General features: G+C 46.2%; 1 protein-coding gene across 1 annotated transcript in view; it reads left to right on the top strand.

Moving 5' to 3' along the window:
• IK (IK cytokine) overlaps nt 1-17,845 on the top strand; it is a 184,127-nt gene extending 166,282 nt beyond the window's left edge. The window contains exons 19-20 of the mRNA XM_086931381.1: nt 7,840-7,874; nt 17,455-17,845. Coding sequence (XP_086787507.1) covers nt 7,840-7,874; nt 17,455-17,482 — 63 coding nt within the window. The 3' untranslated portion in view covers nt 17,483-17,845. The remainder of the gene's footprint in view (nt 1-7,839; nt 7,875-17,454) is intronic.
• Nucleotides 17,846-18,391: the final 546 nt, after the last annotated feature.

Genomic DNA, 18,391 nt, shown 5'->3' with positions numbered 1-18,391 from the left:
GCTTTCAAAACCCCATACAAAAGGGCCCTCGCTGCGCGACAGTGCTGCGCACTGCCACGCAGGCGCAAGCCCTAAAATGGAGGGGAAGACGAGAGTAGGAGTTAAAGGAGTAGCAGGAGTAGTAAATCAGTGGGAGGTCATGCGTAAGGCTAGGAGACATAAGTAGATATAGAGAGCAGGGGGAGGGTAGGGGGAAGAGTAGCTTGAGGGAGGGAGCATTGGTAGGAGAAGGCGGGGGGGATAGAATTGGAGGGCCATAGAGGGGGACATGAAGTGGTCGCAGCGCGTGAGATCAGTGTCAGAGGTAGGAATTAAGGACCCCAGTATTTGTTGAGGAGGAACAATTTGAGTTCTTTTTTGAAGTTGAAGTACGATGGGTTACACATAGGTCTTTAGGCAGGGAGTTTCAGGTGGAGGGAGCGTAACCGGAGAAAGAGCAAACTTGAGTGCCTTTCTTCTTAAACAGGATGGGGATAAGGGTGAGGGCGTTCGTGTTCCTCGTCAGTCGTGCGCAGCCTGCTTTGTGGAGTTTATCTGAGAGGTAATGTGGGGTGTTTTGGTGAAGGGCTTTGTGCGTGATACATGCAATCTTATAGGTGGATCTGCCTTTGATGGGTAACCATTTGAGGGTTTTCAGGGTGGGGGAGATGTGATCGAAACGTTTGTAGTCGGAGATAAGTCAAGCTGCTATGTTAAGCGCAGATTTGAGTGGAGCGAGGTGGACTTTAGGTGTTGCAGCAAGATTAGGGATGCCATAGTCGATTCTTGACAGGACCAGCGATTGGACAACAGTTTTAAAGTCATCAGCCGGGTTGAAGGGCTTAGTTTTCTTGAGATGACGGAGAGTGAAGAGTGCTCCTTTGGCTGCGGTTTTCATATGGGAGGTGAGGGTAAGGCTATTATCAATGGTGATGCCTAGAGGCTTAACTGAATTAGAAGTGGTGCGAGAGCAGTTGAGAGCATTAAGGTCAGAGATCCTGTCTTGTATGGGAAGTGGGTTGTTTTTAGGTGCAAAGAGAATGATTTCAGTTTTTTTAGGGTTGAGTTTGAGATGATTATGGTGGAACCATAATTTGATCTTGGTCAGGATGTAATTTAGGTGAAGGATATTGGAGTGGGATTTAATCTTATAGTAAAGTTGTGTCTCATCCGCATAAAGGTAGTAATTTATTCTTGCTTGTTTGAGGATGAGGGTGCATGGTTCCATGAAGAGGCTGAAGAGAGCAGGAGAGAGAATGGATCCCTGGGGGACACCGAGAGAGATCGGAGTGGGGCTGGAGAGGCAGTTTTCAATTTTGATTTGTTGGGTTCTGTGTTGGAGAAAGGAGGTGAACCAGTTGAGGACATGGCCATTGAGGCCAAAGCGGACTTTAAGAGTGTTTAGTAAGGCGGAGTGGTTCACAGTATCAAAAGCAGCAGATAGGTTGAGAATGAGAAGGCATGATTCACCTTTGTCAAGTGAATGATGAATGTCGTCCACTATATTGAGCATGACAGATTCTGTGCTGCAACCTTTTCTAAAGCCAGATTGGAGTGAGTCAAAGAGGTCAAAAGTGTTGATGTGATTATCAAGTTGAAGCAGGGCACATTTTTCAAGGGCTTTGGAGAGAAGAGGGAGGTTAGAGATGGGTCAGAGGTTATTTGGGTCGTTGGGATCTGCTTTAGGATTTTTGGGAATGGATGTGATTTAACCCAGTTGGAAGGAGGCAGGAACACACGCTGTGGCCAGGGAGGAGTTAATAATGGTGGTCCAGAAAGGGGCAATTATATGTTTTAGGTCTTGCACAAGGTTAGGGGGCAGAGGGTCTTTGGTGTGGGAGATGGTTTTGGCTTAGCGATGATGTTGTAGACTTCGTGTTCGGTGACAGGGAGAAAATTATAGCCAAAACAATAGGAGGGGTACACCCTGGAGACATGACAATGTCTCTGAAGTCAAACTAGAAGTGCACACGAAGAAAGGAAAACAATCTCCTTTTTTAAGAAGACCCCTCACTCACCAACCTAGTTGGTGGCATGCTTCATCATCGGGGTCCCACCCAAACAGTGTGTGCCGTTCGGGTGTGCTGCGACACCGGATTACAGTGGAGCGGGTACTTTCGTGAATGGGTGAAAAAAGTGAGTGAATTAAAATTAGCCAGTTTTAACTCCTTGACAGGAATTATTTATTCTGGAGCAACCGAACAATGTTAAAATTGAAATCCGGCGATACCTTATTAGGTGTAGTTGACCTATGGTATCTAAAGGGAAAAAAAAGGTGACTTAAAAAGCGGTCTACATGTTTCAACCTCTAAGGGGAAAATTCCAGGTTTTCGTCAGGACCAGTAAGAGTGACCAGGGCGGTCTACACACGCTAAGGTGTACCCAACCCTTGGTCACAGTGAAGCCCACCCGTCTACTCACAGTTAGATGTTCCCTTTCTCAATTCTTGAAAGAGAGTGATTTGAAATGCAAAAACGCGAGCCTCATGGATGCCAGGGTCAGGGTGCACTATTGCTTGTGGACCCAGCACTGACTGTTACACCTAGGTTGTGACCCGCAATGGCATCCCGTGGAGAAAATTATGCCAGGAGGTATTGTTTTTTTCTGTTGCTGAGGGAGAGAAGGGTTGGGTTTAGGTGGGATAGAACCGGACGAAGGGAACCCAGACGAGGGATGTGCAGGGACAGGTGGAGGATTTGAAGGGGAAAGAGATTCGGGAGAAATGTCATACGAAAGTAGTGTATTAGGGGAAAGCGGATTTAAGATGGATTGGTCTATTTTGATGATTTTATCAGAGAAGAACTTGGCAATCTCTTCGCATTTCTCAATAGAGGCCGTCCAATTTTGGGGGGCAGATAATGTTCGATTTTTGACGATGTTGAATAGTTCTCTAGGTCTATTTTTGGCCCTATCAAGCAGTGTGCGGAAGAAGATGGACTTTTCATTGAGGTTGTGTTTTTTGTAGTTGGACCTAGCAGATCGGAAGAGGGCTAGATGAGAGGGGGATGGGTGTTGCCTCCAAGTTCTTTCAGAATGTCTAAGGGAGCGTCTTTCGTTGTTGAGTACAGGGTTGAACCAGGATTTGGAAGGTATGTTTCTTTGGGTTTTAAATTTGGGGGGGGGCCACTTGGTCTAGGACCTCGGTAACTGATTTATTATAGTGTTCGGTGAGGGTGTTGACATTTTGGGAGAAGGGAGCCAGCAGGATTTGGGCTTTGATTTTCTTATCAAGTTCGCACAGTGGGATAAGATGAAGGTTTCTGGTCAGTTTCTTGTGTTTGATGCTTTTGGCATGGATGGGGGGTGGGGCAGTAGTATTGATCTTGAAGAGGATGAGCTGATAGTCAGACCAGTCGATGGGGATGATGCTGGAAAGCGAGGCTAACTCATCATTAGTGATGATGGCATCAAGAGTGGCCCCTTTGGAGTGAGTTAGAGAGAGACAGATTTGTTTAAGGTCACTGATCTACAGAAGATTCAAGAGGAGATTAGCTGCTGAGTCTTTGATGTCATTCCAGTGGAGGTTGAAGTCTGCAAGGAAGAGATTTGTAGAGTTGGAAAGCAAGGATTGGGTGAGGAGGTCGGAAAATTCCCCTGCGAAGAGAAGGGATTCGCCAGGAGGATGGTAGATGTTATGTAGGCGAATAGGAGGGGCGCCCTGAATTATAAGTTCTGCACCAAGGTATTCAAAGGTGGTGTGGGTCAGTATTCTTAACAAGCGAAAGTTGAAGTTGTTTTTTAAAGATGATGGCTAGACCACCTCCAATTCTATCTAGTTTATCTTTTCTGAGTATGGAGTAACCGGGGGGTGGGGGGGGGGGGGGAGATTAGGTCAAGGATAGTTGTAGAGTGGTCGTTGAGCCAGGTTTCTGTAAGGATGGCGATGTCAATATCATCACTGAGGATGGATTCAGCTATTTCTGTTGCATGTCGGACAGCTGAGCGGCAGTTAACTAGCATGCATGCATGGGGTGTCTGGTTGTTTATGGGCGGAGGGCAAGATTGGATGGCAGAGAGTTGTGATGGGGGTCTGGGGGAGGAAGGGATTCTGCTAGTCCCCAGGATCACAGGAATGGTAGAGTGGGGGGTGTCAATTTGATAGTTAGGGAGGTAAGAGTTACAGGGGTCAGGGAGGTCAGAGGGGTTGAGGTGGTATGGGGCAGAGGGGGCCTATGGGAACAGTTGCTGCGGGGGCGGTTCTCCAATGTTGAATTTTGGAGGGGTTTAGTTAGTCAAGGCTTGGGGAAGTCGCTTGGTGTCACATGGACATTATGTAGCACATCTCTATTTGTTGATGGGTATTTCTTCATCTAAACTTGCCACATGCTTGCTTCATGCCTTTGGAAATAGAAAACTTGACACTTTATAGGGCTCGTGCCCGCGTTACAGTACGCAGCACGAGCCCTTTTGTATGGAGTTCTGAAAGCTGCTCACAGGCTCGAGCATGTGAGCAGGCTTTCACTGGCTGCCATTGAGTTTAGCGTGTTTTTTAAATAAAAATAATGCACGCAATTGGGAAAAGGCATGTCCCGCCTTTGCTCAGCCCATTCTGCCCATTCCCACCAGTTGCCAGCACGCGCAGCAGAGCGCGTTCGCCTTGCTGCCGCACTCCCTCCTACGCTCCTCTGTGGTGCACGCGCACCACTGGTTTAGATTCCCGCGTCGGCTCCTCTGTGGTGCGCGGTCACCACTGGTTTTTTCATTATGTTTAACACCAAGCTTAGGACGTGCTGATTTGTGTGTGTTAGAGGGCACGGCGAGGGATCTTTCGGGTCTTCAAGTAATAGGCACCAGAAACCGAAATGAGCAGGTGTATATGGCGCAGCGCAGCCTCTTGACTGGAGGAGAACCTGCGGTGAAAAGAAAACTGCATCAGAGGAAACATCTTCACGAGGGCGCAGAGCTCACCCTTTCCTCTCTCTATCCTGGCATGAACCCCTCTCAAAACTTCCTGCACTTTTCCATTTCCTGTTCGTGACAATCTCACTCTCTGAGCCCCTCCAAGATGCCATCCGTTTTGTAAATATTTCCCCAAGAAAGGGCGAGCAGTTAATGAGAAACTGCGCAAAGTTGGACTGGCCTGTAAGGAGAGGGTAACTTTTCTAAAAAAGCAGCAAACTCTGACAGGCCAATAGGGCTGCCATGTTAGAGTCCATTCAGTTAGAGGTGTCATCTTGCAAGCGACTTCCTGTGCCCCAGCCGCACACATATTTAGTGGCCTCAGCCTGGAAGGGTTCTCACTGTATCTGAGCAGTGGTGTATTAATAGTCTCCTAGGTGCGCGGGGGCCCGAGCTCCAAGGGCCCCTCCAGCTCTGTGCAAAGAGGGCCTGATGGCTCTTGACTGCGTGGGTGCCCCCTCCATGCAGTTTGGAAACCCCCCTCAAGTTTCGTTAACCGACTGTGCCTGAGTTTTCAATTTCTCGCCATCACTCCTGGTTCTGGTACACACCGACAGGTGAGCAGTGAAGAGAGTGGTTCCACTGTGGCTTTTTACTTAATTCCTAGAGTAGCATGAAAGAATGGAACAGATTAGCTATGGCTTGTGATAAGGCGGGGACCAAGGTGACATGAATACTCCTAAAAAAAAAAAATTGCAACATGATGAAAGGTGGGATCAAAGGTGACGTCCAAGCTCCTAAAAAAAATAATGCAACATACCACGTGACAGCGAAACACTACCTGTCGTGCTGGATCGGTTACCATGGTAACCGTTTGCTAAACTGCATCCATAGCTGCAAAGGGAGACATTTCTTATATTGAACTTTTCCTTGTTTGTACCAGGGTCATAACACAATTTGCTGGGGTGATGTGAGGGTAGGGGGTCAACTCTTCAGGGGGAACCAGCCCCTCAAGGACCCACTTTCTGTCCAAGGAGTCGGACAATGAATATACCTTTCCTCATCCCATTCTTCGCGGTGTGTGAGGGTAGCATTATTTTGAGATACACCCCTGACCTGTTTGTGGGGTGTTAGGTATGTGGATAACTCTGCTCCCGTAGCCTAATCTGCGGGCCAGCCTCACCAAACTTTGTTGAACTGCGCAAATACAATTGCAGATGGCTGTGCCTCAAGAGTGTTCTGATTCCTAACGGAAAATAAACCTGCCCGCCTACTAGGGCACAGGGTCAGACTGATTTGCATATGGCCATGTCTGAACTGGGGTAGCTGAGTGAGCTAAAGATTGGTGATGGATTAAACCCAGATCAGTTGACTGGGGGTGAGTATTTGATTTTGTCAAACGCTCCGTCCATCATCCCCTTTTGTTTCGCCTACTAGGGGGCAGTAAAATATGTTCATAATTGATGTGCAGTGACTCCCTCGGATCTCTTGGTTGGTACGATGCACCTAATTCAGCAAAAATAGCTATGCACTAAATTCTGCTCATCTTAGCACGTGATCTTCAGCTCATACATTACGTATCCAGCAGTGGATCACTTGTGTAGGTGCTGTGTCTTGAAGCCTGCCATTGACCCGCCAAACCATGACCGCAACCACCTTTTCCCTGCCATGACCACTCAATCCTGTTTTGTGTTGTCACCATGGCCCCCCTTTCTCTTCAGCCTATCTTGTCTTATATCTGTCTCTCCTCTGCTCAAACACTACCTCATTAATCCATATCTGCATCTACCGCTTTCCCCCTCCCTCACTTTTATTTAATTGATGTCGCCATGTCCCTCCTATTTCCTCTAACCCTGCCCTCCGCCACTACATCTCGCGGTGCATTCTCAACCTTCCCCTCTGTATTTCCTCCTCACTTTGTCCACTACACTCCAAACAATGACATTAAACACATTTTCATTTACAATGCCAATAGCACTAACTCTAGCAAATGCGAGACCTATTGCATTGCAAATGCTTGTTGTGATAGCATCTGCCTCTTTCCTGGTGCCCTTTTTCTTGTAAATGTGTCTCATTATTAGTTTCACTATGTTTTTGGTTTGGTCTTGAAGAGCTTGGTCTAAGTACAGCCCAAGCCCTGCTCTGTCTCTGTGAACAACGTAGATTCTTCAACACAATTGTATATTTGGTGTCCCAGCACATTTGTGATCTTGTTCTGGTTTGTGTGATCTATCCAGAAGAGTCTCAAATAGTTCTATCATTTTATTTCCATGTCTTTCTTTCTGTGAGCTATTACATAATGTAATAGTATTTATACAGGGCGCTTTACAGACTGATTTGGTGCATGGTGGTTTTAAGTAATGTAGCATTAGTGACTGTGAACTAAGTTACAAATGTTAGTGTTTGATATCAACCATCAACAGCAGGTGAGGGCACTGAAACAAATTAAGGGGAAAGTCAGTAATGGTACGGCTACATGAATGTCCCAGCCTTTTTGAGCATGCCCTTCTCCTGTACCTTTAAAAGACAGTTGCGTTTTGTGAGAGGTTATGTACAGGCTAGATTGTGAAGGCTTTGATTGTCATTGTCTTCCTATCAGAAGGATACACGCCTTGTTTTTAAACTGGAACCTAGAGATTACACATTCAGAAAGTCCTTATTACACTGGGCTTTTTGTAGATAAAGTAGTTAAACCTGTCCTCATATTGGGAGACTGTGTTCATGTAGGATGAATAGACACAATAGACCCTGAAAAGTGAGTAATGGATATGTCAAGCAAAGGATAGAATTGAGACTCTGCACTTGTCTTGCTGTCTGTGCTGACATATGATGAAGACTAATGCAGTTGCTTTACTGGCATTTATTAAGAACAGGCACTTTGTTCACTTGTTAGCACTGACATGAGGAAAAGTTATTCTTTATTGGCGAGACCTCCAGTTTGAGAGTTGTTCCTACTTTTGCTTGTGATTTTAGACAATGTTTAGATTACTTCAAAAGTAATTCATTTTTATCGTTTTCCAGATTATTGAAAAGCGAAAGAAGTTGGAGGCAGATGGGTGAGTAACAACATGGATGAACATTCTGAAGACCTGATTTGTTACATTAAGTCCGCTTAGGAAACTTAGATTATGAACGAAATTGTCTGTACGTGTGATCACACAAGAAAAAGGATGGGGAGTGCTCCCTTCCTAGCCAGAAAATAACTCAGCAGAGTAGGTTGGTGTTAGAGGTTTCCTAAAAATGGGCTGTGGGCTTGGCAAAGAAATAAATGTAAACATAAGGGCATGAGCTTTTGCTGTCAAAGGGTATGGCTCAGTTACAACATTGGGTGTACAGTGGGTTCCCTCTCTCCTGTGGAAATGCATGGGGCCATCAATCCCCAAGCCTTTCACATAAACATGTTATGTTATGTTATATTGAATTCATACAGCGCGCAGCTACTCAAAAGTATCCCGGTGCTAACGGAAGGAAAAGACCAAAAAGAGCACAAGACAGCCACTAGAAAAGTAAAGTTTTCAGTTTTTTCTTAAAAAGCAGTGGGTCCTGGATACACCTGAGCGCCCAGGGCAAAGTGTTCCAAGCCAGACTGGCTTTCCGCACAAACTAAACCCCTCCCAGTCTTTGGCGGTTGAACCAGGGGGTCTGTAACAGCCGCTGAGCGGACACGCGTAGCTGTCTTCCGGGTGAGTAAAAAGCAAACCTCCTCTGCAAATAGATGGGCCCAAGCCCATGGAGAGCCCTATGAGCGATGGCCAGCATCTTAAATTTCAGCCGTGAGTCAACAGGAAGCCAGTGCAAGAAACGCAAATGATGGCGCACACTGTGCCTAGAAGTCAGTCCAAAGAGCAATCTGGCCGCAGAGTTTTGAACAACCTGCAATTTCTTAACAAGGTGGCCCGGGCTGCCTACCAGTAGGGCATTGGCATAGTCCAAACGGGACAAGATAAGAGCCCGGACCACTGTTGCTCTGGCACTGCCTGGCAAAAAGGGAAGAAACTTCCTCAAGATGTTTAAGGTGCCAAAGCATGTGCCCGCCAGCTTCTTTATTTTTGTAGAGAAATTCAGGTTGTCGTCGAACCAGACGCCCAGATTTTTTGCGGCTCTTTTTTACTGCCAAAGGACGAGGAAAGCCAGGAGGCCAGAGCCTTTATTTGAAGTCCAAAGTGAATGACCCATAAAGAAGCACTTCCAATTTCCCTTCGTTGCACTTCAGCTGAGCCTTAACCAGCCATTGGAAAACCGAAGACAGACAATGTTGGGCCGCCACTACCGAATTATCCTCCCTGCCCCATGAGATCAGGAGCTGGGTGTCATCCGCATAGGCCATCACTTTAGCCCCAAGAGACTCAGCAAGATAGACCAGCGGAGTCACATAGATGTTAAACAGTAGGCGGCTAAATGATACCCTTGCGGCACCCCGGTGGTTACCTGCATTGGCTCCGAGGAACAGGGAGGAAGCCAGACCCGCTGTGTCCGGTCTTTCAAAAAGGACCTGATCCACCGCAAGGCTGTGCCGGAAACGCCTATCTCTGACAGGCGATCAAGGAGCAGAGAGTGGGGCACAGTGTGGAATGCCACCGAGAGATCCAGCATGAAAGACACAAGACACTAGGCAGCCTTGACTGTTTTTCCTTTATCTGAAGCCAAAGAGAAAAGGGTCGGACAGGCCGTAGCGGGCACCGGATGTTTCCCCAGTGGGCCGCCAGGGTGGGGGCCGGTTTTGGACCCCCTGGGGGCTGTTTTTGTTACCGGGCCAGTTTTTCAGCAGTGAGACAGTAGTGGTGCTTCCAACTAGCAAACACCCCCACCCCCCTGGGGCCGGCCGAGTTGTTAAAAGTAAGTATATCAGATCCCCTTGTCTTGAAGAAAAGGATTAGTCCTCCCCTTCCAATTTTAGCAAACTCTCACAGCCTTTATTACCTTTGAAAAGTAGTATGAGTACATATTTGACTAAGAACCTTGGTTTGCCATCTTTCCTTATATTTACATTAGAACATAAAACTGAACTCAACTGCTGTTGGAAAATGATGCACTATCCCACACTTCCACAAGCCTACAAGTAAAATTGGAACTATTTGTGAAGATTCACGTAGGCCATTTCACAGGGAACAACCAAATGTAGATCCTTATCTAGCTTAAGAACCCTGCATTAAAGAAATCCTAGGAATACATAGCACCTCTGGAAGGAAGATGTCCAGTGAAATGGAGGGTTGCGTAACCGACCTATTATATGCACCTAAAGAGTAGGATTACATTTTGAAATCAAAATCTCATTTCACTCATTTGTTCTGATGGAAACTCTCAGCTGTGAACACATTTGAAACTTCCCATGTCTGCTGGTTGATTTGAGCCACTTTTTGTCAGGTGTTCTGCCGGTCTGGTGGATTCTAGTTAGTTAAGTTTTTTGCCCCCAAGTCTGTTCATCTCTAAGGCAGAAGTGGTAAGGACGAGAACAGCAGGTTGCAGTTATCAGGTCATACATAAGTGAAGATGGGTGATAAATTAACTACTTCCTTTTGCGTGGGAATCTCTATACTTACCTGTATGCTCTGGCGGCCAATAAAAACCTTTTGAAAGACAAGAGGGTTGCCCTTGTAGAAGACAAAGCATATATGCCAGTTTAAACTGTAACAATTTGCTTGAAGCCTCTGTCCCGACAGAGCCTTCTATTTTCTGAGCATGTAACAAGGTATTGGATCTTAGTATGAAACACATTAAAGTTTCCACCTGCTTTCAATATTCCAATTATACCTCATTCATGCTGAAACAAAGATCCTTCTCCATTAAATTGTACTGTAGCTAGTTCTTCGGGCACAAGAGGAAAATGCATACATTCAAGGAGTTCTGGTCTTTCCTGCAACTCAGATAGACATAGGAGGATGAAGAAAGAAAGGTTTTGAATATTGTTTCTGCATCAGAGAGACAAACTGACGCCATAGACATGTATTTTGCATATATTCACATCCCGTAGAAGATCAGCTCCATTAGAATTTTGGATGTCTCCATAGTGGGATCGGGTTCTGGTCTTGACCATCTAACAATTCAAGGACTCTAGTCATATCATTCTATTGGTGTTAAGTTCTTGAGTCTTTTCTTCCATTTCTGACAGGGGTGAGAGTTATGATCAGATGGACAACACCACAACAATGCATTAACTCTATAAGCAGGGTGGAATGAAAACTAGTGCTCTCTCATTAAACGTTCAGTCGATCTGGCTCTGAAACTGATTGCTGACCGGTAATTTGTCTCTAAAGTCTGTTAGAGAATTGTGAATGGGTCTTGACTGATGACATTCTTATGGAAATCTTTTGTGATTTGGGTTTTATTGTGATGGAGATATTTGCATGTGTGAAAAAGATGCCAAGTCTTTGTGTACATGTTTCAGGAACAGGGCTTTTTATGTATTAACCTTTTGATGGAAATTTCTTCATGCTATCCACAGTTTCCTTCAATTCTATCAACTCTGAGAAAGCCGAGTCATTACAGAGCAAGAATGATACTAATAGCTGAGACAGTGGTGGTACATCAACCTGCTCCACGTCAGATAGCCACATATTAAATTACTAAGCAAACTGAATCCACTTAACTACATATCAAGGGACGGTTTACCGCCCCAACTTGCCAATTTTTGTAACATGGCTCCTGAATTCATTCAATATTGGTATTTAAACCTACCTGACAAGTGAATATTCTGAAGGAAGCAAAATGACCACCAAATTAAACAAGCATTTGCAATGCAATAGGCCTCGCAATTACGCACGTTTGAGTTATTGGCATTGAAAATGACTGCATTTTATTTATGTTTTGATTTTTAAAACATAAATAAAAGGCATAGTCATTTACAATGCTAATAGCTTAAACTATTGCAAATGTGAGACCAATTGCTTTCTAAATGCTTGCCTGTAAAAGCGGCCCGTACCGCACTTCCACTTTAATGGCGGCCACGTACTTTCTTTAGACGGCCCGCGTCTAAAGAAAGGTGCGCGGCTGCCATTTAAGTGAAAGCGCAGTATGGGGTGGTTTTATAGGAAAAAAGCATTTGCCAAGTTGACAAAGAATTTTTGTTGCTGTGGTAAAAGCACCCAAAGCTGCGCTTTCACTTTAATGTCAGCCGCGCCCCTTTTTTAAAGACTCTGCTCTTCAAAAGAATGGTGTGGCCACCTGTAAAGTAACAGTATGGGGAGTTTTTAAAATATAAAGCATTTGTTAAGCAGCGTAACGTGTGCAGAAGTGTTGAGCTGTGCAGCATTTTTTAAATCTAAACTGCAGCGTCCATGATAGGGCGCCATGCTGTCCTGAAAACAGGGTGGGTTAGGGAGAGCCTATTGTGCCTGCAAAAGCAGCTAGATTAAAGACATTTAAGAAAATAGTGCTCCAGACTGTAGCTAAAATAGACTGTAACAACACAAGTAAAAAGTCCAGTCCTCATTGGAGGTTACAAACAGCTAAATGCCTGCTGCACACAACAAAAGGATAGAGTCAATGATTTTGCCACGATGGACACCTTAACGTTCAAATTGCAGCTGTCAAGAACACCAATGTCTTTTTGAAAAGTATCTTCATTTAATGGTCATTGTAGCCAGCCGACACGTGTTTCGTCGCATAGGAATGATGAATGTAATTCCGTGACTCCTCAGGGCTGTAGGTTTGAGGTAGCACACGCAAGGTCGCTAAGCCGGTGATAATTCCGACCCGGCCCTGCTCGAGACCAGGTAATGTATGAAGGTCTGTGTGGAGTAAGAACGGTCCCAAAAGAAGGAACCTCAATGTAGGTTCTTGGTCCTCAGAAAGTAGATTCTGGGCGGTGTATACGCTCCCAAAGTCTTCGGAAGAATGGTGCTCTGAGTTGGTTCCTCGGAGGTGACGTCCCGCAGGTCAGTAAATTATAGGTACGCACCCGGAACACGGATTCTCGCACCGCTACCCGCAGAATCTGCTTCAACAGAATTCCCAGCATCGGGGATACCGGATAACTGGGAGCTCGCGCACTCCCGTACCCATAATTTACTGACCTGCGGGACGTCACCTCCGAGGAACCACACAAACACACACAACCACACACACACACACACACACAACCACACACACACAACACCATAAACATCAAATAACATGTTGTGTTAATGCATTGCTGCTACCCGTTTGACTTACAACGTGCTTTCTCTTTGCACAAACTCGATGTTTGCGTTCCTTTATTTTGAGATGCTTTTAGTATTACTGTCACACTCACAACCACACTCACAACCACACTCACAACCACACTCTCAACCACACACGCAACCACACACACACACACAACCACAATCACACACACAACCACAATCGCACACACAACCACACATACAACCACACACACCACACATACAACCACCACACACACAACCACACACACAAAACCACAACCACACACACAAAACCACAGCCACACACACAAAACCACAGCCACACACACACCACAACCACACACACAACCACACACACACAACCACACACAACTACACCCAAGCACACACACAGAACCACACACAACCACAGCCACACACAACCACACACAACCACACACACAACCACACACACAACCACACACCCACAACCACACACCCACAACCACACCCACAACCACACGCACAACCACACGCACAACCACACGCACAACCACACGCACAACCACACGCACAACCACACGCACAACCACACACACAACCACACACACAGACACAGCCATACACGCACAATCACAGACACAATCCCACCCACAACCATACACACACCCACAACCACACACACAACACACAACCACCCACACACAACCACCCACACACAATCACACACAACCACACACAATCACACACACACAACCACACATTCACACAACCACACACAAACGCACACAACCACAACCACACTCACAACCACACTCACAACCACCCACACACAACTACACACACAACTACACACACAACCACACACACAACTACAACCTCACACGCAACCACACAACCACCCATCCACACACACAACCACACACACAACCACACACACAACCACACACGCAACCACACACACACAACCACACTCAACCACACATACAACCACACACAACCACACACCCACAACCACACGCACAACCACACACACAACCACACACACAACCACACACACAACCACACACACAACCACACACACAATCACACACACACAACCACACATTCACACAACCACACACAAACACACACAACCACACTCACAACCACACACTCACAACCACACACACACACACAACTACACACACAACCACACACACAACTACAACCTCACACGCAACCACACAACCACCCATCCACACACACAACCACACAACCACCCATCCACACACACAACCACACAACCACCCATCCACACACACAACCACACACACAACCACACACAAACAACCTCACTTACAACCACACTTACAACCACACCCAACCACACATACAGCCACACCCAACCACACATACAACCACACACAACCACACACCCACAACCACACACCCACACACACAACCACCCACACACACAACCACACACACACACACACACACAACCACATACACACACACAACCACACTCAACCACACACACACAACCCCACATTCACCCACAACCACACATTCACACACTCACAACCACACCTGCACCCACAACTGCACCCACACACAACCACAACTGCACCCAGACAAACACCCAAACCCACAACCAACCACACGCACAACCACAACACATTCAACCACACACACACAACCACTCATGCACACACACAACCACACACACACACACACACAACCACACACACCCAACCACACACACACACCCAACCACACACACACACCCACCCTCACACATACACCCACCCTCACACATACACCCACCCTCACACAACCACCCACACACATCCACCCACACAACCACCCACACACAACCACACACACATAACCACACACACAACCACACACAACCGTACACACAACCGTACACACAACCGTACACACAACCGTACACACAACCGTACACACAACCACACATACAACCACACACACAACACACACACACAACCCACACACAACCCACGCACACACAACCCACGCACACACAACCCACGCACAACCAACGCACACACAACCCACGCAACCCACGCACACACAACCCACGCACACACAACTCACGCACACACAACCCACACACACAACCCACACACACAACCACACACACCACATACACAACCACACACATACACAACCACACACATACACAACCACACACATACACAACCACACACATACACAACCACACACACAACCATACACACGACACACACAACCATACACACGACACACACAACCACACACACAACCACACACAACCACACACACACAACCACACACACAACCACACACACAAGCGCACATAGCCACACACACGCACAGCCACACACCTGCACAACCGCATACACAAACACAACACACACAACTACACACACACACAACCACACATACAACCACACAACAACACAACCACAGACACACACACCACACACACAACCACACACACAACCACGCACACAACCACACGCACACAACCACACACACACAACCGCACCCACACACACAGAACCATACGCACACAACCACACACAACCACACACAACCACACACAAACGCACACAACCACACATACACAACCACACACACATACAACCACACACACACACACACAACCACACACACAACCGCACACACACCACACACAACCACACACACCACACACAACCACACACAACCACACACACCACACACAACCACACACACACAACCACACATACACAACCACACATACACAACCACACACACACACAACCCCACACACAAGCGCACATAGCCACACACACGCACAGCCACACACCCGCACAACCGCATACACAAACACAACACACAACCACACACACACACAACCACACATACAACCACACATACAACCACACAACAACACAACCACAGACACACACACCACACACACACCACACACACACCACACACACAACCACACACACAACCACACACACAACCACACACACAACCACGCACACAACCACACGCGCACAACCACACACACACAACCGCACCCACACACACAGAACCATACGCACACAACCACACACACACAACCACACACAACCACACACACAACCACACACAAACGCACACAACCACACATACACAACCACACACATACAACCACACACACACACACAACCACACACACAACCGCACACACACAACACACAACCACACACACACAACCACACACACACAACCACACACACACAACCACACACACACAACCACACACACACAACCACACACACACAACCACACATACACAACCACACATACACACATACACAACCACACATACACAACCACACGCACACAACCCCACACACACACAACCACACACACACAACCACACACACACACAACCACACATACACAACCACACATACACAACCACACATACACAACCACACATACACAACCACACATACACAACCACACATACACAGCCACACACACAACCACACACACAACCACACACAACACCACATAACCACACACCCAACCGCACCCACACAGAACCACAGCCACACACAACACCACATAACCACACACCCAACCGCACCCACACAGAACCACAGCCACACACACAGCCACACACACAACCACACAAACACACAAGCACACAGCACACATAACACATACAACCACACACACAACCAAACCCACACCCAAACCCACAACCACACACACACAACCACGCACACACAACCACGCACACACAACCACGCACACAACCACACATCCACACACACACACCACCAATCCAAACACTCACCACCACATCCACACCCACAACCACACATCCACACACACACCACCACACATCCACACACACACCACCACAACCGCACCCACTCGAACACACACAACCACTCCCATACACAACCACACACACAACCATACATCCACACACACACCGACACCCACACCCACAACTGCACCCACACTCAACCACACCCACACACAACCACACCCACACACAACCACACACACACAAAACCACACACACCACACACACGCAACCACCCACACACACACAACCACACACTCAACCACACCAAGCATTGGCATAGCCAATAGGTCTCGCCTTTGGGACCCCATAAGTGTTTAGCCACGCAACAGTTGATGTGGTTACACCAAGAATATTGTGCTTCATAACTAAATACTTAGAAGGTCCCAAAAGTGAGACCTATTGGCTGTGCCAATGCTTGTTTACATATTTTCCCAATCGCTCTTGCTGGCACAGGTAATTCCCGATCACGTGTGAAGGAGGCAGAGTAAGAAATAAGTACCAAATCCGCCTTGAATGTAAATTTTGCATTTCATTTATCCAGTGTAGTTGGCATAGACCAAAGTATTCCTGTATCCAAGTCTCAGCTGGATTCCTAGTTTGTTGATTTTGTGTTTCGTGTTCAGAAGGAATGCTTAAAGAAATACATTTCTGTGGAGTTTATTGAACAGTTTTTATTTCCTGTTGCAGGGTCGAAGTGAAAAGGCCAAAATATTGAAAGTGGAACCATGATCCTGATCTTTGTACTGCCCTGTGGAACCCCGAAATCTTTGTTCTCTATTATTCTATGGACTACGTCTCTTTTTAAATTAAACTTGATTTGCTTCAGTAAAATTTTGCTTTTGCTGTATGTTGTACCTGCCTGCTGATTGCAGAATAATATGTTGCATTTACAGCGAATTTGAGTGTCTTTGCATACTCTGTGCTTAATTTTTTACTTTGTTTTGTATATATTTTGTCTCGACTTGAGCAGGATTTTCGTCACTGTGACCATTATTGATTCTTATGCTGTTATGATGTAACATTTACACCTAATGGTTTCAAACCTGAAGCAATAAACACATGACTAAATCATGTGAAAGGTTTCCTTTTATCCATGATATGATTACTGAGAAGTTGACTAGTCTTAGTGCATATTAACCTGGTTTGAAGGAGAACAATTCTGCTTTCATACCAGCCTCGCTTTTCTGTCTAGAATTTCAATCCCCAGCCTTTTTTTAAAAAGTTGAAACAATTTTGTTTGCCTAAAACAGAAGTATGTTTGTGCATTACTGAAGAAGGTATAGCTCCCTCAAATAGTGAATATTCCATGTTATCCATATACACCCAGCGAAAAGTAAATGGACTAAGGTCTGGGCTTCTGCAGATGTTTCATAAGAGGGTTGGTAAGCCCTTTGTTGGAGTACAGATGCCAAGGCTAGTGCTCTTGCACATGTTTGTGGAGTTTTTTGTATGCTGTCCTGTCCAGCCAAGCCTTGTATTGTGCTAGTTCAGAAACAAAAACATAGCGTTTTACTGAGGGATAAAAAAAACAGCTTGAGCTAGGATAAAAGAGAAAATGTAACAGATATCAATACTGTTCATAAAATGCAGGAAACTTTGCCCCACATCTCTCCTCCTGGCTCAG

The sequence above is a fragment of the Lissotriton vulgaris genome, chromosome 7 (genome assembly GCF_964263255.1).
Source record: "Lissotriton vulgaris chromosome 7, aLisVul1.2, whole genome shotgun sequence".
Classification (NCBI taxonomy): Eukaryota; Metazoa; Chordata; class Amphibia; order Caudata; family Salamandridae; genus Lissotriton; species Lissotriton vulgaris.
The sequence above is the reverse complement of the archived record's forward strand: the minus strand, read 5'-3'. Positions and strand labels throughout refer to the sequence as shown.